We start from the raw sequence: 21036 nt of genomic DNA, 5'->3' as shown, positions 1-21036 counted from the left end.
CTGGAAGATGGCCAGCAGCAGGTAAAGGGACGTTGCTACCTCCAGGGAAAAAGACGAGTCACTGGAGTCAAGATCTTGGAACAGCAACGTACAGATAGAAGGAGAACCTCTTGCCTTGGCTCCGAAAGGCTATGGCTTTGGGAAGGTGGTGGCTAGGCCGCTGTGGTGTTTGTCCTTATGTCCTTGAAGCACGGATCACGTCTGCCCACGCGCTGCTTGCTAGTGCACTTTCTGTGGTGTGGCTCGGACGTGCTCTCACTGGGCTGGGGCTGGGAGACGTGAGGTTCTCCACTGCTCTCACTTACAAACACAGCAGGAATCTTAGAAAAAAGTTCCAGGTTTTGTTCCACTCGTCTGTCTTGCTGACAGCTTTTCCTTTTTATTTTGTGCCCGGAATACAGATTCTTCTTCTTGTCACCTCTGGGATTGTCTGTGGACAAGGGATAGTGTTGAGCGTCACTCGAGTTATTCTTAGGAGGCCTATGAAGGGCCATGCTCCCGAGGCAAGTCTGAACCACAGGAATCTCATCCATGGACTCGGCGGACTCTGAGTGATAGTCAGCTGGGAGTCCCACTGCCTGGATGAGGCCGATGGTGCTGGGGGGCACAGCAGCTCGCAGAGGAAAAGCCGGCACTAAGAGGCGAAGGCTGTGGGAAGATGAGGTGGGAGCAGCCGTGGCTGGGAAGTCTACAGGTGGAAAGAAAGGGAGAAGAAAGCTTAAGGAGAGAGAGAGAAAGAGAGATTCCCTCAGCTCCACAAAGACATCAAGAAGCCCAGGAACTCTGATATGGCTGATCCATATTATTAAAGAAAATAATACATATATTTATGCGAAGTTAGATATGAAAACGTACAGAATTCTACACGCAGCAGTGTCTGATCATTTCAGAGTATCTCCAAGCACTCAGAAGCACTCATTTTCCCTTCTAAATCTAAAATAAAACTACTGTACAAATGGAGAAACAGGCATTATAATCCTCTTTACTGACTCTTTGGTATTACTGTTGTTCCATCGTGTGCAAGGATAGTAGGTGCACGAAAATCCAGTTCAGGAGCATCACAAAAGCATGCCAAACAGCCGACAGCCAGCAAGGCATGAGGCAAGTTAACTTCCTGCCAGTGCTGGGTTTTCATGACACGCTTCGTTTCTGTGTGCCAGCACCCAGAAATCCAGTCCAGGAGCAGCGAAGCTGACTGGTGCGCTCTCACCTGCCTGGGGATCTGGGAAGGAGGGCCAAGGTCCAGCCTGTGGTGTAGATCTGCTGTCCATTGCTGAGGAAGAAGCTTTATGCATCTTCTTTCTCCTTTTTTTCTGTCGCTGTGAAAGCAAGTGGCCCAAGAGAAGGGAAGTCACTTCATCAGCCCAAAGTAATGAGACAGAGTTATTTTTCTTCACTGCTCTCTCTTTTTAATTCCTCGTATTTTTAATAATGAGCATTAGGTACGACCAAAGACCAAGAATATTTTCTAGTTTATGACTGAGTTCCTACAAAAGCAATGCTAGAGAAGAGGTATTTCATGAACACAGACACATCATCTGCACACAGTGATTCTCTGCGTGTAGGTACCTTTAAGCTGTTGTCTCATACAGCTGAAGAATGTACGAGGCACTGGTGGACAAATGTGTTTGTAGAGCCAAATTAGAAGAGGGGACCGAAAGTCACATAGCACAGGACACCCCACGAGAGAGAGAGATCTTGTCCAAAACACAAATATAGTTAAAAAGGAATTTTTCTTATAATCTAAATGGCAAGACTTTGATTGATAAGCTTGGGGGAAAGGGGGAGAGCACCACCACCTGCCATTTGAGCATGGGGGCAGAGCATCTGGACACAGATACATGAATATCAAAAGTGCAGAAAACTTGATTTTGGACAGCTGTTTCCTACACTCGAGCTTCATATCCACACAAGCCACCTCTCCCTGGGCAGATGCTCTAACATCCATGTTTGAACATATAAACTGTTGGATTTTGCTCTCCAGAAACGTACACAGCTTGTTAGATCAACAAAGCAGCGTGGAGACGGTCGCTGAACTGCGCCGAAGCAGCAAGATGTTGCATTACAGCTGTGTTACGGCGAGCTTACGAGGGAAGTGCAGAATATATCCCATCACAGGCGTGAGCCGAGACAGGAGAGCAGCCCTTGGATGCACCAGAGGGAGTGTGCACCCGTGCAACTGGGAGAATTGTCAGCTGCAGAGGTTATGGCACGGAGCGAGTCTCCCGCTTACCTGAGAGGGGACCGCAATGTGCAGAGATGGGAGGTCAGGAGAGGAGCTCTGCTCAGGATCCGCTTCATCATTGAGGATGTAGAGCTTCGGGAAGCTAAAACACACAGGGGATACACAAGCTGATTCCCTTGGGCATGACTCCTTAGGGCAGATTCCCTTAGGGCAGATTTAGATTAGATCTAAGGAGGAAATTCTTCCCTCTGAGGGTGCTGAGGCATTGGCACAGGTTGCCCAGAGAAGCTGTAGATGCCCCATCCCTGGAAGTGTTCCAGGCCACGTTGGATGAGGCTTTGGGCAACCTGGTGTAGTGGAAGGTGTCCCTGCCCATGGCAGGGGGGTTGGAACTGGATAATCTTGAAGGTCCTTTCCAACTCAAACCATTCCATGACTCTATGATTCTATGACTCAACTCTGACGCCCGTTTTGCTTGCACGTGCACATCGTGCTGACCGCAGCGCCCCTCGCCGTGCACAGCATTCCCAGCAAATCCACAGGGTAACTTTTCCTGCTCAACTGTGCAAGATACGATGGGTTCCTTCTCCCTTCCCCAGGAAAACGAATTGGTAGGCAAGGATTAATTAAGAGACCAGGATGCTGTTTTCCCATGAGAGCTTGCCTGTGTTATAATCTTTGCTGCTGTGACTCATCTCTTGACAACCTGGCATCACCTAATTATAATGAGCTCAATAGACGAATTATAGGACAAATTAGGCAGCTTTAATTTTGACATAAACCAGCCTAAACAGAGTATTCTAGGAAAGATATTTTCCCAGGGGAGGGGAAGCAAGTACTCCTGCAGGTATTAACCCTCCTGAAACTCAAAGATTTCACCATGCCTTGGTCAAAACATTGGTGCTCCCTACCCTCCTAAGTACTTTTGTCTTAGGGTCCATCAGTGACTTTGGTGACAGTTTCCCATTCACCACACACGCTGCTGGGAGACTCTTGTCTATAACTTTCCTCACCCTTTTCCTGAAGTTATTATTGAGAATTCGTCCACTTGAATACCAGGGTCTGTATAGCCAGGGTTGCCTGAAAAAAAGTCCACTTCCTAGGGAGAAAAGGAAAAAAAACAAATAATAGAATTAACATTTTCCGACCAATACAGATACAGAGTGGAGAAGAGGGATTTTCACTACAGAGGTGTCTTCTTCATCCTTCCTCAGCTGCACGCTGGGCATCTTCTGTCCTTACAGCTAGCCCAGCTGAAACTCAGCAGGAGTCTGCTGCTTAAGAAGATGGAAAACCAAGACTGAGACAATAACAAGTCCCTCATTCATTCACTTAGTGCAGCCAGTATTTCACGTGACTCAAAATCAAATCAGAGCACACTTAACAGAGACCAGCTTAATAATTTCTTGGAACCACATTCAAAATATCACTTAAAGCCTCCATCAGTTATGTAGTTCAACCATAGGAGCTAAGTAAAAAAGCAAAAAACTTCTTTCAAATTCAAGATGGAGGTGAGGAAAACGAAAGCATGCACCATACAGGAAAAACATAAAAGTATTTTCTGTTTCTTGTGTGAATCCTGCATGGCTAATAGTGCTGGTTTTTAAAATAAAAGAATGTGATATATTGCTGATTTGTCTCAGGTATAGATGATTTCAAAGTACTGCCATCCTGAACTTCAAAATTGCATATTTTCATAAACATATAAGAAGATTTAATGGATAAGCCTCCTAAATCCAAGTGTCTGCATTACAGGAAAGGGCTCCCAGCTCACCCTCAAAAGGACACCGTTAAGATGGTCAGAGTAGCAAGGGATGCAGGGTATGAAGCTTCCTTGCCAAAAAGGATAAACCATGCTCAGGAGAACCTTGACACTACTTTTCAGCCACTCTTAAACTCGAATAATTAGCAAGACAACTTCCTCTTAAACATTTTAGTGCACAACGACTATAAAGACACCTCTACATTTTAAGGCAACCCCTAGGTGGCAAAGACAGAGGGATTTTAAACGTGATAGGCATTAGCTTCCAAAAAAGCTTAAACAAGCTCACGAAGACCAATTTGTCTGATCAGGAAACTTGAGAAAATGAAGTCAAAGTTGGACACCCCACAGGTGGGTTCCTGAGAGCCCCAGGGCCTCTGCCCTTCAACAAACTCATAGACAACCAACAAAAAAGCAGAACAGTGAGACGAAGTTTGGTGATGACGCTCCCTTACAGAAGGCAACACAAATGAAAGCCACCCACAAAGAGCTGCAGATATTACGGGGTGATAAAACGGCACACGAAAATTGATATTGCTGACCTGAAGATGCAGAGTGATGCACGTGGGAAAAGCAGTGTAAACTGGACATACGAAGCAACGGGCTCTGAACTAGCAAAGAATTCATGGAGCTGCACATTCAGTGGCAGCCAAGAAATCGTTTCAGATGATAGGAATGAAAAGGAAAGGCATAAAAAAAGAAAACAGAGAATAGTCTCATGTTATTGAATAAATTCAGCAGCAGCCTGGAAACTGGATTCTCTATAGTGTTCCAGCATCTTCCCCCTCCAGAAGACCTGGAAGAAGGTACAGAGAAGAGCAACAGGAGCAATGAAAGGTACGAAGCAGTTTGTGTACAAGGAACAGCTAATGGGCCAGGGCTCTTCAGACAGCAAGGGAAATACGAGTGGAGAAAGCAAATGGGGAATAATTGTTTCCAGTATCACTAATATATCATTTAGGGAGCATCAAATGAAAAAAAAATCAGGTTGGAGCTTCAAAAGAAACAGCAGAAAGGCTGCATTTTTGACACAGCATGGAGCGCTCGCTGCCATAGGATGCTGCAGGTGCTACATGCTACATGGATTCAAGAAGAAATGAGCAAAGTTTGCGTGAGGAACCAGCAGACACAAAGCCATTGGAAGCTCTGTGCTCCAGAAGCCCCTCACGTGTATTGCCAAGTGCTGGGAGGGGGTACTGGGGACTACAGCTCCTGTGCTCCTCGGCATCCACAACTGGGCTGATCGACTCCGGCCAGCCTTCGGCACACACTGGAAGAGATACTTCCAAAATGACTGGTTGCTTTCGAGCATCCTTGGCATCAGCGTCTGGAGTCTCGGTGCTCGTGTGATCGTTAGATAAGAGAGTTGCCAAACTGGAAAGACTTGAGCCTTTTGTAACACGCTCTGAGTTTAACTGGTGTTCAAAAGAGAAAAGAAATAAAAGGAGGTGGAAAGGAATTTGCAGCTGGTTTATAGGTGGTAACATCAAATTGGAAGGGAATTGGTTTAGCAATCCCAAACTTTAGAACTTTCTGATTTGAGAATTATGCTATTTGGAGCTATTGCAGGCAGGGTTTATCCGAGTGCAGGATTAAGAATCTGCAGAAATAGACCACATGTATTTCAAATAGCACTTGTAACTCAAGTCAGATCATGGCTCATCATCGAATGAATCACAGAATCACAGAATGGTTTGGATTGGAAGGAACCTTCAAGATCATCCAGTTCCAACCCCCCTGCCATGGGCAGGGACACCTTCCTCTAGATCAGGTTGCCCAAAGCCTCATCCAGCCTGGCCTTGAACACTGCCAGGGATGGGGCAGCCACAGCTTCTCTGGGCAACCTGTGCCAGTGCCTCACCACCCTCAGAGGGAAGAATTTCTTCCTTCGATCTCATCGAAATCTGCCCTCTTTCAGTTTAAATCCATTGTCCCTTGTCCTGTCACTACACACCCGTGTCCAAAGCCCCTCTCCAGCTTTCTTGTAGCCCCTTTAGGTACTGGAAGAACACCAAGTGTACCTAAATATTCCCTCAAATCTCCTTGGGTATGAAATTCTTCACATTTACATTCAAGCCTCACACACCTGAGTCACAACTGAAGGAGACCAGACACAATCTCGTCACTGTAAGCGTACGGGGGGTAGATGTAGGTCTTTTCAGAGGAAAGCAGGCCATGGCTGAAATGAGCTGCAGCAGGAGACATCCTCGTAAGACCATGCAGAGGACCTGAAAACAATCAGGACTCCATGCTCACAGCGTACAAAGAGGACTGCAGGACTGGCGTTTCAAAGGAGATTAATAAATGATCCATCTTAAGAATATCACGAACAACTCCTTCCAAGCAGGGAACGAAAGAGCTATTTAAAATCCATTTTGTCCATCTCAGCCTTTAATAAATTATGTACAACCAAAGCAGCCACATAAAAGCAAAGCAAACCATTAGAGCTGCCTAGCAGAAACAAATAGAAGAAGCCTCGATCAGTAAAAAACACAACGTTCTCTTAGGGTGACAAAAACTACAAAACTTCATTGGCACCTTGCAAATCCTGGCCATGCTCAGACCTCCTCTGGAAGCTGAATCCCAGCTGTGTCCACCTCGAGTTTCCTGGTTACAGTTTCAGCTCTCTTGGTCACTGCAGCTGCTCTTACCACCCACTTCAGTGACAGTCAGTGCCCCGAAATGTTGTCTGGCTGGAGGGGAGGCAGAACTGAACAGGAAGAAATGAGTTTTGTCCCAGGGAAACTTGGTTTGTTGCAAGTGGTGAGGCTGAGATTGTCTACGTTTAGCCTGTATTTGGGGCTAAACAACAGCCAGCTGTTCTATTATCCAGTGAGCCCTCCCCATTTGAGAAGGGGAACCAGGAAAAGAATGGAAGAACCGTGGGGTAAGAACTATTTAATAATCGAAATAAAATAAAATAAAATTAAAAAATAATAAGGATAATAATAATAATGTACACAGACAAGTGATGTATGGTGCAATTGCTCACCACCCCTTGACCAACATCCAGCTGTTCCTGGTCAGCGATCCCAGAGCAGGAAAATCCCAAAATCACAATCCCGGAAGAGAGAGAGTTGGCCTCAGGAGCAGAATGATGGGCAAAACCCTCCAGGGATGGTGACCACTGAGAATGAGAGCCTGTCCCCAACAAACTTTCCAATTTATAGCAAGCATGATGATCTTCCAGCAGCCTTCCAGTACCTAAGGGGGCTACAAGAAAGCTGGAGAAGGGCTTTGGACAAGGGCATGGCGTGACAGGACAAGGGGCAACAGCTTTGAACTGAAAGAGGGGAGATTTTGATGAGATCTACTGAAGAAATTTTTTACAATGAGAGTGGTGAGGCACTGGCACAGGTTGCCCAGAGAAGCTGTGGCTGCCCCATCCCTGGAAGTGTTCAAGGCCAGGTTGGATGAGACTTTGGGCAACCTGGTGTAGTGGAAGGTGTCTCTGCCCATGGCAGGGGGGTTGGGACTGGGTGATCTTGAAGGTCCCTTCCAACCCAAACCAGTCTATGATTCTATGACGTTACATGGTATGGAATACCCTTCTGCCAATTCAAGTGTCCACCGCCCTGGCCACACTCCCCCCAGGTTCTCGGACATCTGGATCGTGAGCAAAAACAAGTTGAAAAGTCCTCGATCACTCTGGATACCTGCACACCACAGCTGGTTGCAAACTGAACCAAGGTGTCTTATCAACTTTGTTCTCACCAAATCGAGTGCTGCAGTCCACTTAAAAATGCAGCTGACTTTGGAAACGTAGCTTTTCTGAACAGAAAACTGATTCTATGATTCTATCCCAGCAAAACCAGGATAGAGCGAAGACCAGGTTCATCTTAGCCAGACATTGGAAGAGAGAAGCAATATTGCAAACGCGAGAGAAGCTGAGTAAAATCCAGGTCTATTATTTAAAATCAAACCTCACCAACCCGAATCAGTGTCGAAAGCAAGTTCAAAGCTTTCGGAATGTGAAAAAAAATCACATCCCAGCTGGCCTCAGCTCCCTGCTACGAATGCAATTCTGCATGAAAGCATCGGTTTTGGTTCAGTTCCTATTTCTTTGGACTGCTATGCAACTGCCTACAGAGAAAAAAATGTTACTTGCACATGTTGCTTTGGGCAAAGTAATAGAGGCAAAGGCTGGTTTTGTCCAAGTGTTTTGCATTTTGTGTGACATCTAAGCACTGAAGCATGCAAAATTAGGGCTTTTACTTTGTGCATGTTCTGAGAAGGATTCCACAAGCACATAAGAACCCTCTAACCTGAACAAGAATCCTCTAACCTGACCCATAGCCCAAGACTTAAGCACAGACAAACATGGAAAACCGAAGCCAAAACCAACATCCAAGCGTGAATAAGGCTGAAACCCAAGGATTAAAGGGGAAACACATGTTTCTTCTTACTCCCTAAAAATAAATGAACAGTTAAGACAAAAGTGGGAAGAGGATGATTTCCATTTTACTCTGGGAACATCTTGGATCGATTACAAAGGATTTCTGTGCTCAAGCTAAAGAAGGCTGCAGTCAACACAGCTCACAGAAGGCAAGTCACTTGGTCTACTCCTACTCCAATCTATTTGTTTGTGTTTATCTCTGGTTGCTATGTAAGAAACAAGGCAAATCTGGCGGCTTAACATTTTTCTTAACAACGTTACTGGGCATCATCCAGTCTTTCTTGTTCCCCAAGGTATTAACTGCAGTCCTGAAACACAGCACTCCCTTTCACCCTGCTTCTCCCAGGCTTGCTGCTTCAAATTAACCACGCTCACACGTATCTAGACAAGCACCAGCGCAGACAGGAGAACATCGGTGAATGGCGACATCCCAAATGTGCAGACACACAGAGTCCCCCCCCCCCATTCAGTTCAAATATCTTTTCAGCATCAATCAAAAGTCAGTAACTAGGAAATGGTTAGAGCTGATGCTTTATTATTGTTTTAATTTTCATGGTAAGCAACGCTCTACCAGACAAAGTGCCAAATATTTTTGTTGTTATGGAAACCTGTGTTTAAACTGAAAATTCAGCATTTCCAAGGCAGTAAAAAAACATATATGAAAAGCTGGGGTCTCCATATTATACGAAAGGGAATTAGCTCATTTACCCCTTTGCTTTGATTGAGAAAAACTATGAATGAGTCCAGAGATATCCCAGTATCTCTACACAGAATACTTGGATGAAGCTTGGATTTAATTAATTTCTTATGAAATAGAAAACTGGTTGTATAGTAGGTAACTTACTTGCATAAAGTTAGATGGAGTTACAGAAGCTCACAGAATTGCAGAATAATTTAGATTAGGAATAATTTCTGGGAGTTTCTAGTCCAACCCCTGTTAAAGCCAGTACAGAATTTGTCCAGTCAAATTTTGAGTAACTCCAGGGATAAAGCTGCCTTGCAGCAAAATAAATTACACTGAACCTCTCAATTCATAGTGAAATATATATGCCACTGCAGGGTGTACCAGCATTAAAGAGCTTGTAGAACTCTTTCTACAGAGATACAGATCAACACCACGGCAATCACAAGGACTCTTATCACTATGTAGACTCGATTGAAAGAAAAGCAGATATGCAGGTCGTTTCTGAACACGATTGGTGTCCTTTTCCTTTTCAAGATGATTAGATTATTTGGTATTATTAGCTGCTCGATGATTAGCCTCAGTTTCTCCAGCCTTAGAGCTTGTCTCACTTTCAGTCATGATACACATAAGCCAGCCACCCAAACAGATGGTCCTGTCCTTTCCAGTGGCAGGACCCTTCTCACTCTTTAGTCACCCTCGCTCGTGCTGACGCAGGCACGATGTGACTGCTTGGTGAACCAAACGGGAGGGAGCTGGGCCAGCTAAACACGAGCTCAACTATTTTTTTCATAAGTTTATTCTTACCCAGATGAGTTCCCCCACCCTGTTCACTGCATGACTGTAACAAACAAACAGCTGCGTTGGCAGGAGAGAACAGATACTGCAGCGCCCAAAGCAAGTGGTGGAGGAAGACAGTGGGTGGGATTGATTCCTTTGAAAGCAGTACTTGCTCATGCCTGAAGTGTTCATCGAATTACAGCCCTTACTCTCTCTCACATCCTACTCAACTCCACCAAAGTACCTCTAAAGTCTTATCTTTAGCAACCGCCTCTAAAATGGGGAGCTCGCAAAAGTGAAACAAACTTTACACTGCGGACAAGTGAGGCTGTTTTTGAGAAATGGCCTGAAAGTACGACAAGTACCTGACTGGGTCTCACTTGGGAAGGACAAGGCTCCAGTTGCTTGTCTATCTTTTCCACCTCTTGCTGGAGACGCTGCTGCAGGATGTACTCGTGCGTAGTCAGTTTGTTCCACACTGGGAGGAAAGAAAGAAAGAGCTGTCAGCGCAGGAAAGGCCACTCCCTGATCACACTTACACAAACAGTCTGAATAACTGTACAATCAGATAGTAACTATAAACATGAAAAGGCTGATACTCTAAGCTAAAAGTATCTTTGCACTTTACATCTTTCTAGATCCTTTCCTGCCATTGTCACAACACAGTCCCACTATTCTTCTAAAGTCTCATATACACGGTACAGCCTTCTGTACTGTAGTAATCTGTTCAGCTCATTTCACAGCAAATCCATCATTTGTACCCAATAAGGGTAAGATTTGTATCATACAGAAAGTGCAGTGAGTAATCAGAAGGTAAGTGATGCTAAACAGAAAAAAGAAATTCAGCACATTAGTGTGTCCCGTAGAGGAGACTGAGACACTTAAGTGTCCAAAACAGTGAGCATCAAATGCCCAACTTGCCAAATAGACCTGCTCAGAGTTCACATGTGCCTGATTTTATGTTGCTCATACAAACACAAACACATCTGCTTCCATGAGTGACGTTTCTGAGCAGTTTGGTTTCTTCATGAGACCCAAACCGTTACGAGAATCCAAAACTCAGACACTCATCCCACAATGACTCTGTTACAGCAAGTGTTTTAGAGCACAAAACCCAGAAATGGATGCTGAAGGTTTTTAGTGCAGTCTGGTAGTCCTTCCTCCTTTTCATGGTAGCATAGTACTTAAAGCAGGTACCCAGGTTATGGGACACCCAGACTAAAATCCTTCCTCTGCCTGAAGACATCCATATCAGTAATATCTTACCTCCTAAAACCATGCCCTAAATACACGACTACTTCAGAGGGAAGCAGGGGAGAGCAGAGGAGAAGGTGCCCCTCCTGTTAAAGTAATGCCCTTATGAAGAATTAAGAATTCAAGATCCATTTGGCCAGGAAGCCAGACCATAAAAATGAATGCGAGCCTGCAGCCAAGTGATTAGTGAATGCACTTAACGAGGACAGTGCAGGGTGCTGGCAAATGTTCCTAGAATGGTACTGGGTGCTTTATCTGAGAAACATAAGCAAAGGCCTATAAACCATTTTTAATTTAGAATTCATTGGTTTCTGAATACTTAACAGTGTAACTTTTAAAATATTTTACTAGAGCTATTCAGTTAAAAAATACTGCACTTGTCTGGCCAGAAAACGCTGCAGCACATACTGTGCAACATACAATCATAGCTTGCGAAGAGCTCCGTATCCTTCCCTATATTCCCTTCCTATTTTTCCTACTGTTTTTTCCTTTTTATTATGCCTATTGGTCTCTCAGTGTTGAAGGGAAAAAAAAAAACGTCCTGCCAAGCTTCTGAAGTGGCACGCTTCCCTGAATGCCTCTAGAAGTGAGGCTGAATCGAGACAGGTGATTTCGAACACATGGAACTACTATTTTGAGAATAACCTACTTCCTTCCTTTTGGGGGATAGCTGTGAGCAGTGAAAATCAGGACAGTAATTCTGAAAATTTCACTGTGCTTGTAAGCAAGCTAGATTCCAAACTTTGACAGTCATACCTGATTGAAGAGTTTTTAAAACGTGAAACTTGGAGGCAATACCACTCACAGCAGTGCTATTTTCTTTCCGTAATTTAATTACGGAAAAAAAAGAAAAGTTCATGAAGAAATACTCATGAACCATAATTACATTTTGATCAGTAAACTGCATTTCTAGTCCCAAAATGGGTTAGATATTTCATTCCAACACTGCCTACCTTAAAGCATTCAGATGAGACTATCGACAATCACGTGTGTGAAATAAGAGGAGTTCAAACCAGATACACCTCGTCTGTCTCCCCGAATCCCAGTTGTAAGGGTCATGCATACTCCTCTGTAACACACCACACAGGCTGCAACACCTTTAAGCAAGGACTTACACACCACGCTCCTGCACAGCTGGAACCCGTTTCAATAGGGTAGCAGATTTTAATTCAGTACAATGTCAACAAAAATCAGCAATAATTAAGTTCCGTTTCCACGCGAGGCATACAAATTGAAAATCGGGTCAGAAATAAAAGTTAATTTGGCTCAAAATTTATTCTGAAAGAGAAAAAAAAAAAAAAAAATCACCTCAAGACAAGAGCGACAAAAAAAATCCCCCAAAGCCAGAGCAGAACTGGTGCAACAACGCACGTTCCTGTTTCACAGGAGAAATCACGTCTTTATCCCAAGCAGGGAGCACCCTCTTGTGGAAGTTGCACCCAAAGACAGGATAAATGCTGCAGTGTTAAACCGGATAATCCTTTCTTTTTGATCCAAAGGAAATCTTCCCGGAGCGGCCCCAGCTTTGTTATGCTTTTAGTCTTTCTACACTGCTAGATCGACCTTTGAAATCTCCAGGCATCGTCGTTAACCCAGCAAAGTCAACTCGCAATTCCACCAGGAAAGCAAAATTGCAGCGGGACCAAATTTAAAGTTAACAAAGAGGCTGCAAACGGAAAACGATGGTCAATGACCTCGCTGCCTGTAACGTTCATGTCAGCTGCGGGACACTCATCCATCAAACCCTCCACTTGAGCACTGTAACTGTTTTGCTTCTGGAACTGCACTGGTTCGTGCTGACCTAGTTTGTCTTGGCACCTGCATCGCTGTTAACTGACCACCTAAAAATCCATCCAAGGATCTCCTGTAACCGCCATCCTCGTTCTTCTCCCACCACACCCCTTCTTCCCTAGCTTTGGCACCACTGACTACTGCAAGTGCAAGACCTTTTCTCATCATGACTTATGTCAGGCAGCCAAACAGCATTGGCTTCATTTTAGACTATGGCTGAAAAAAGGGTTTTGATGCCCATCCGTACATAAACAAACACAGAATCACGGAATGGTTTGGGTTGGAAGGGACCTTCAAGATCATCTCATTCCAACCCCCCTGCCATGGGCAGGGACACCTTCCCCTAGATCAGGTTGCTCACAGCCTCATCCAACCTGGCCTTGAACACCTCCAGGGATGGGGCAGCCACAGCTTCTGTCGGCAAATATCCCTTCTGGACAGAGCAACAAGTAGGAGATCTACCGAGGAGCCTTTCTGAAAACCTCTTCCTCTGAATTCCACAAGTCATTTTGTGATGATATGGTACAACTTCCACAAAGGAACCTTGACCTGGACGCCAGGCCTCCTATTAGAAATTTAGATCAATGCCATCTGCATTCCTCCGAGGTAACGAAGAAACAGGCTCTCTCGCACAATGGAAGTACTGGGGAGCACAGTGAAGAGACTCATAAAAAGCCCATACGTGGAGCCAATCTCAATCTGCCATCACTGGCACTGAGCTGGAATTAACCACTTCATCCCACCTGGCCTCTCTACTGCTCTTCCAGGTGCTTTCAGTTCTAGGAAAACATAGCTTAGACACACGAATGCACAGGCCCAACGCAAGCCCCACATTGCACATACACTGATAAGCCTACTTGGTACTGGTGGAAAATCAGAAGTATAACATTAAACCCAAATCTTCTACCTTTTCAATGGCAATCTTGCACAATGTGTGTATATTTGTGACACGAGTGAACACACGGTGAGTACAGAATGAGTAGAAGCAGCTAAGAGAAAATGAAATGAGGATGCAGATGACAGCAACACAATACCTACTGAGATAGATGTGAAAGGTCAAGAGGTGGCCTAGCAGGATCACGGTCATGAGGCTCAGAAGAATAAAAATCCCAGCCGTGACCAAAATGGCAGGTGCCCGAGTCTCAACAGGAGCCGCAGGAAGAAACACAAACCAGTGGTCCGTGTGGTTCTTCAGAGCTGTGAAACAAAAAGAGTTGGAGGGAAGTAGATGGTCCAGGTATTAAACATCTCTAACTAAACTGTACAGCTGGAAATATTGTTAACTCAAAAGTAGCTGCAGACTCATTGTGTACTGGAGGCTTAAGAAATCTTGTGTCTGCAAGGTCTTTTAGGAAGAGCCGTTAGTCAGCTCTGGAAGGAAAGACATTCCGTCCAGCTGAGCAGAGATGCTCTGGCTGAAATATCAAATTGAAGGAGTAAGGAATGGAGATCCTCCTCAGTGGGAGAGCCCACGGAATCCAAGCCCGTATGGAGATACGCCGGCTGATTCCCAGGACGCTCAACTGAAGCACTGCTAGTACCATCAAAGTGCTGGTCAGAGCGAAGCATCGTGGGGTCAACGAAGAACTCCACGAAGACGTAGCAAGCGACGAGCAGCAGAAGGCCAAGGCCCAGAATGGCAGATAACACGCTATTCAAAAAGAGCCTGCAAGAAAGTGAGAAATCTGATTGGCTTCAACAACATCACACGTACTGTTCAAAATCCCAGCCTCTCATAAAGACGGAGATACAGACAGCTATCCCAAATCACTGAGACGCTTTCTTACACTTGTGATAGATACTGGATAACAGTCCTAGTCCTGATCTCTTCCCCAGAGGGACTAAACCATGACCCTGTAGAGCAACTGTGGCTACAAACCAGGTATATCCAGGACAGACAGCTGCCTGCACAAAATCTGAAGGCAGCGTGACGTGGCACCCAGCAGTAACAACCCTTTGCTTTCCGTGTGGCTTTAGTGCAGGAAAACAGGCTGAGAAGCCATAATCAGCGATAGCCTCCTTACTCTTTATCTTAAACCTGGCACGGATTACAGGTGCCTACGTGCTGCCAGTTGGCAAGTCTCGCAGGGAAAGCATGCAATCTGCATCCAGGTTGTTTCAGAGACGGGAACAGATCATGGTTCCATTCCCGCTCCAGCTCTCAGAAGCATTAAGGACGTCCAATTTACATCCCATGAGCTTTTGCGTTCTCTGTTTCTGCTCGTAGACGTTCAGCTACAAAGCTTTAAGTGTAGGAGTTTTATCCCTGGTTATTTTGATGCCATAACCAGGCTTGCATTTTCCATCCAGTTTTCTCATGACTGATTTTATTCAGCCGGGGTCTGTGTGGCTGAGTACAGACCGGACTGAGACGCAGGAGAATCCTGGGAAGAGAAAGGGGCGACATTATTGATGCAGTGCTCTTCTCCAGTCCCAATGCCAGGCTCTTACCAGTAATTCCTCTCTCCCACGCAGTTGTTGAGCCATTTGCAGTGGTGATCAAAGCCGCACACACACTTGTTACAAGTTCTACAGTGCTTCGACTTGGCACTCCTGCCAAAGAAAGGGTGGTGTTAGCATGGCAGCACCAGCTCATTACTGCGGCTTTCCAGTGGCACAAATACAGGGGGATAGAGCAGGAGAGATCCTGGTAATAGGGAGGAAACTTTCTACATCAGGAATACTTCGACACCCAAACATATCGGCTGTGTGGGCCATCGTGGGACCACAATCCCAAACACTGCAAAATTTGCCTTTTCAGTGCACTGCGTGATTCCTAATTTGGAGGTCATGGATTTCTTCTTTGAAACCCTTTAGCAATTCTGCAAAGCTGAATATTACGGTCTGCCTTCCCAGTATTTCCTGCTATGGTATTAGCATCTAGGCAGATACAAGCACAGACACGGACACTACACGTTGCTAGGTCAAACACCATCTAGATAACACAGAACAGCACAGTCCTCCCCACACAACATGTGAGCAATTAAATAAAACACAGAACCAGGCACACATCTGACAGTGCGCACCTACCCAATTAACTGAACCCTGCCATAGGGTGAATTAAATGACAGCAGCCCTGAGGAGAAGGACTTGGGGGTGTTGGTTGATGGGAAGCTCAACATGAGCCGGCACCATGCGCTGGCAGCCCAGAAAGTTAACAGTGTCCTGGGCTGCATCCAGAGCAGCGTGGGCAGCAGGTTGAGGGAGGGGATTCTGTCCCTCTGCTCTGCTCTCCTGAGACCCCCCCGCAGTGCTGCGTTCAGCTCTGGGGTCTCCAGCATCAGAAGGACATGGAGCTGCTGGAGCGGGTCCAGAGGAGGCCACAAAGATGTTGCGAGGGCTGGAGCACCTCTGCTACGGAGGCAGGCTGAGAGAGTTGGGGCTGTTCAGCCTGGAGAAGAGAAGGCTCTGGGGAGACCTTCCAGCAGCCTTCCAGTGCCTAAAGGGGCTACAAGAAAGCTGGAGAGGGGCTTTGGACAAGGGTGTGCAGTGAAAGGACAAGGGGCAATGGCTTTAAACTGAAAGAGGGGAGATTTCGATGAGATAGAAGGAAGAAATTCTTCCCTCTGAGGGTGGTGAGGCACTGGCACAGGTTGCCCAGAGAAGCTGTGGCTGCCCCATCCCTGGCAGTGTTCAAGGCCAGGTTGGATGAGGCTTTGGGCAACCTGGTGTAGTGGAAGGTGTCCCTGCCCATGGCAGGGGGGTTGGAACTAGATGATCTTGGAGGTCCCTTCCAACCCAAACCGTTCTGTGACTCTATGAAGTTTAACTCGTACTATAGAGCTTCAGGGGCTCAACCTCAACCTTACAGTCTAACACTAATGGTGACGTGTAATGGTGAAGAAGACAGAGGAGTAGAAGGAAAAGAGAAGATACTTACACATTGACATCACAGACATGGCAATGATCGTTTTCAATGACATGTGCATGCTGATTACGATTGAAGGTGGCCAGAGGCCCCAGGTAGTTTTTTTCTCGCACATTGGCATCCGCAGGATCAATGGAGACTGCAGTAAGATGAACAACTAAATGGTAGATAAAACACACTCCTGGACACTGAAGTACACAGTTAAGGATTGTATGAGTGATTTAATACATGTATTTTTATCTTTAATACACAAAGCCCACACAGATGAGAAATACATGGCTTAGACCTTGAAATTTATATAAATCTATATAAATGCAGCACATTAATCTGAGCTTTATTAACAAAGATGTTTGCACTGTAATAAATATCCTCTGGAAAAAGACAACTAAATCTACAGGGACAAGTACTACTCTGCCTCACAGAAACATCCTCCCTAGCATGGGAGTTTTTAAAAATTACCTTTACTTACCAGAATTCGGCCCCACATGCAGACTGCTGGCATAGGCCCATGTTTCTTAGTCCATAGAGACTCCTTGGAAAGAACAGTCAGTTAAGGCCATGCATACACCCCTTTACAAGACCAAACTTCCAAGAAATAAAAAATAAAAAAAAAGTCATGTGAAGGAACTAGTACTGATCACCTCGCTTCCTTTTCCTTAGTCACAATCCCAAGAAGGTCGCCCCTTTAAAGTAGGCTCCTACACAATGTACAGACAGTATTCGGGATTTGTCGCCGTTTCCTGAAACGTCGCCTGTTGGGATTGTTCCTTCTAAATGCAGTAACAAGCCAGAGCAAACACGTTTTAGCAGTACTTCTGATCAGACTCCTGCGGTCACTGCTCATATTTGGGAAGAATATCCAAATACCATGCAGCAACCCCGCGTGCCTGGAGTACCGCTGTGCTCCAGAGTTTGCTTCTCAACATCGAATCATAGAATCATAGAATGGTTTGGGTTGGAAGGGACCTCAAAGATCATCCAGTCCCAACCCCCCTTCCATGGGCAGGGACACCTTCCACTACACCAGGTTGCCCAAAGCCCCCCAGTGAGCACCTTTATTTGTTACACACACAGATGTGCAAATCACTGATCATACTAGGGTCTACGGAAAATGGAGGAGTGTAGTAAGGAAAAAAGGAGGTCTTTGAGAGTTCTGGGTCACTGGAGCTCTGATGACTGGTGTAGCAGAACAAAAAAGGATTTGCTTTGATGAAGAAGAGATATTAGCACTTTATTAACGGGCAGTAAAACTTTGGGATACACTAATCTGTTGAATTAAAACGACTTTAGACTGAGTTATGAGGTTATCTGGTAGTCAAATTCATGAGGTCTGAACTGTGATAATACCAAGGATTTGGGTAAGATAAGTAGACATAAGACCACCACGACCTAATCATAGAATCACAGAATGGTTAGGGTTGGAAGGGACCTCAAAGATCATCTAGTTCCAACCCCCCTGCCATGGGCAGGGACACCTTCCACTACACCAGGTTGCCCAAAGCCTCATCCAATCTGGCCTTGAACACTTCCAGGGATGGGGCAGCCACAGCTTCTCTGGGCAACCTGTTCCAGTGCCTCATGACCCTCAGAGTGAAAAATTCCTTTCTTATATCCAATCTAAATGATACTTTCTTACATCCAATCTAATGACATTTACACCTAAATCACGCCAGTGTAACTAAAACAATGACAAGCAAAAGCATCCCAAACATATCAAAGGCTCCATGGGCATACATAAATCAGATGTATAAATGATATAAGTGTGTATCTCATCTCTTCAGAACTTTTCCCAAGATTCCCTCTATAATATTTCTTGGTTACCTCGCTCTGCTAAGAAAATTTTATTTTCACCAGGAAGACATTACCAGAGAGATGACAAAAGCAAACACATTATAAACACTCACCAGCTTGTTAGAGTACAAAATTCAAATCTCAGGATACCCTCTTCCAGTCTGCCACTCCCCAGACAATCTAGTCCTCGCCTTGAGGAAGTTGGTCACCTGGGCACAGGTGACAGTATGCGGTGGCACTGGGAGCACTGGGATTGCTCCCCAGCATGCCCTGTCTCCTTCCCAGCTGCAGGATTAGGAAGGACGCGCAGCTCCAGGGAGGTGGGTTGAGGACAGGAGGTAGAAAACACATCAGGCTGGACTGAGTTAGGCTTTGGTGGACAGCACACAAGACAGATGCCTTCACAGTGTAAGCACCTCATCTTCTGAACCTGCCCACATTTAGAAGACAGTTAGATGTGTGTTAAACTGCTGCTCGAGGCTGTCCCACGACAGACCTCTCCTCTGAGGTTCACACTACACCACCTTGTCTTTCACTCACAGATTTTCTACAGAGGACAGGGGAGGGTCCTGGGAGAAGATCAGCTGCCAGCGATCACAAGCAACCACCCCGCAAAACCACAAACATCCAAAGCCACCTTTCAAGACTCACTCTGGCAGCCCGGGGTGGTGTGGCTGCCCATCATGGCAAGGATGTTTCAGGAGGGGCTTTTCTAGTACGACTTCCCTCAAACCCTGCAGCATACTTGTGGAAGAATAATATAAAGAAAAGGAGACACACAAGTAGAGGTAGACAGCAGAAGAGCCTCGAAGGCAAAGATAACAAAGAGTGATGAAGAAGACAAGCAGAACGTTTGTGACCTACCTAAAGTTGAAGGGCTGACAGGATCTCAAAATAACTGTTTTTTATAAACAGGAGAAGATCAAGATTATGGCTACAGTTCAGAAAAAAATTCTGGCTCTGTTGCCCAGAGAAGTTGTAGATGCCCCATCCCTGGAAGTGTTCAAGGCCAGGCTGGATGAGGCTTTGGGCAACCTGGTGTAGTGGAGGGTGTTCCTGCCCATGGCAGGGGAGTTGGAACTAGATGATCTTTGAGGTCCCTTCCAACCCTAACCATTCTATGATTCTATGATTCTATGCCACTTAAGGACTATTTTTAAGAAAATCCCACTGATAGTTTATTACAGTCCATGTTCTCCTCTTGAGCAAAGGATACGATATAGCCAGCGGGCAGCCAGTGGTGGGGCAGGAGAGGAACCAGGATTCCAAAGCCAACCAGGGCAAAGAAGAGGTACAGTAGCCAGGCAATAATCTGGAAAATGTGCAGAGGCCAGCTCCAGCCATTCCTTCGAGCACGTTGGACCTGCACCTCGGGAACAGCTTCGTCCAAATTCTCTGGAGCTGTCTTATTAGGAGGTTTATTGCAGATATTCATCTACAGAAATCAAAAACGGAAAATGAAAAACACGTGATACAAAACTGTCGTGACTGAGCCCCAGTCCTGGAGATGTGCTCCAAGGGGGACAGAAAGTTGGAGAGATTAAAACGATGATTCACCTGAGGAGAGACTTCTCTCCGCACAGGGCATTTGTGATCGATAGGAACAAAAGGGAAAAGCCAATTACACACTCTAAAAGCAAGTGCTGATGTCTGCGTGAAACAACACCACCCCAGACTTTCAGCTAAGTAAAACCTGCAGGTTTTGCCAGTCTTTGATGGATCTAGACCTAAAAAGGGTATTTTGGTGGCAGTCCGGAGATGGAGTATGATATGCTGTGGTCTGGGGATGTGTTCATGTCAGAACGCTGTCATGGATGACGGCAGAACAACTGTTTTCACCTCTCCCAGATATGCCATGTTTTCCTTCCAGCTAGTGCCAAGATGAGTCGTGAGAGCGGGTGGCTGCGCTGGAGTACGTGGTCTGGAACAGCAATTTAGCATGACATGGCATCCAAGAAAACAGAGCCTCCTTTGTCAGCAGCAAAGGAAGTGGAAAGACTAGAAGCTGAAAAAGTGAACTGATAATTTAATGACCAAAAGGGGAAAAGAAGCAGGAGTTACTCCACAACACAAGCGTAAAGCAGGCCGTTGCTAGAAGAACAAAGCAGAAGGTTATGTATGCAGGACATCCATGCAGGAAGCAGCTTGATTATTCAGCTGTCCCACAATGTCTGGACTCCTGGCAGGAGAAAGCAAGATTTAACTGCAAAGATGAGTTACAAACCGTAACCTCTAAATTTCCTGAGTTTATGATTCCTGTTTGCACAACAGCTACCAGCTCAAAAGTGATTTCTCCTTTTTTCAGTTTGTGTTGGATTATCAGTTGTTGCTTTTCGCTTGTCATGGAGCCAGGATGAGCTTTTAACAACAGAGAGTTGGGCTGCTCTGCTTCACAGAGAACTCGGGTGTAACGGATACTAGGGAGAGCAACCCAGGTGGCGGGTCAGGAGTAGCACTGCAAAACCAGCACTAAGATGCTCTGCTGCACCTGAGCTGACTTGAGGTACCTCTGTACCACACTCACTGA

General features: G+C 45.5%; 1 protein-coding gene across 2 annotated transcripts; it reads right to left on the bottom strand.

Annotated features, from left to right (window-relative positions):
* Positions 1-152: 152 nt before the first annotated feature.
* Positions 153-19944, bottom strand: ZDHHC1 (zDHHC palmitoyltransferase 1). Of its 2 annotated transcripts, none has more exons than XM_086621110.1 (10): positions 19726-19944; positions 16731-16906; positions 15302-15403; positions 14392-14516; positions 13889-14047; positions 10171-10283; positions 3199-3284; positions 2234-2327; positions 1211-1319; positions 153-688 (listed from the first exon to the last, which is right to left on the bottom strand). In XM_086621110.1, exons 1-10 carry the CDS (start codon positions 19942-19944, stop codon positions 153-155), a joined length of 1719 nt encoding a protein of 572 aa, XP_086477236.1. The 2 variants fall into 2 exon arrangements, with proteins under 2 accessions (XP_086477236.1, XP_086477237.1); XM_086621111.1 differs by having other exon boundaries at positions 10186-10283.
* Between the last annotated feature and the right edge of the window lie 1092 nt (positions 19945-21036).

This window comes from Tauraco erythrolophus, chromosome 15 (assembly GCF_009769465.1).
Source record: "Tauraco erythrolophus isolate bTauEry1 chromosome 15, bTauEry1.pri, whole genome shotgun sequence".
NCBI classification, from domain to species: Eukaryota; Metazoa; Chordata; class Aves; order Musophagiformes; family Musophagidae; genus Tauraco; species Tauraco erythrolophus.
The sequence above is the reverse complement of the archived record's forward strand: the minus strand, read 5'-3'. Positions and strand labels throughout refer to the sequence as shown.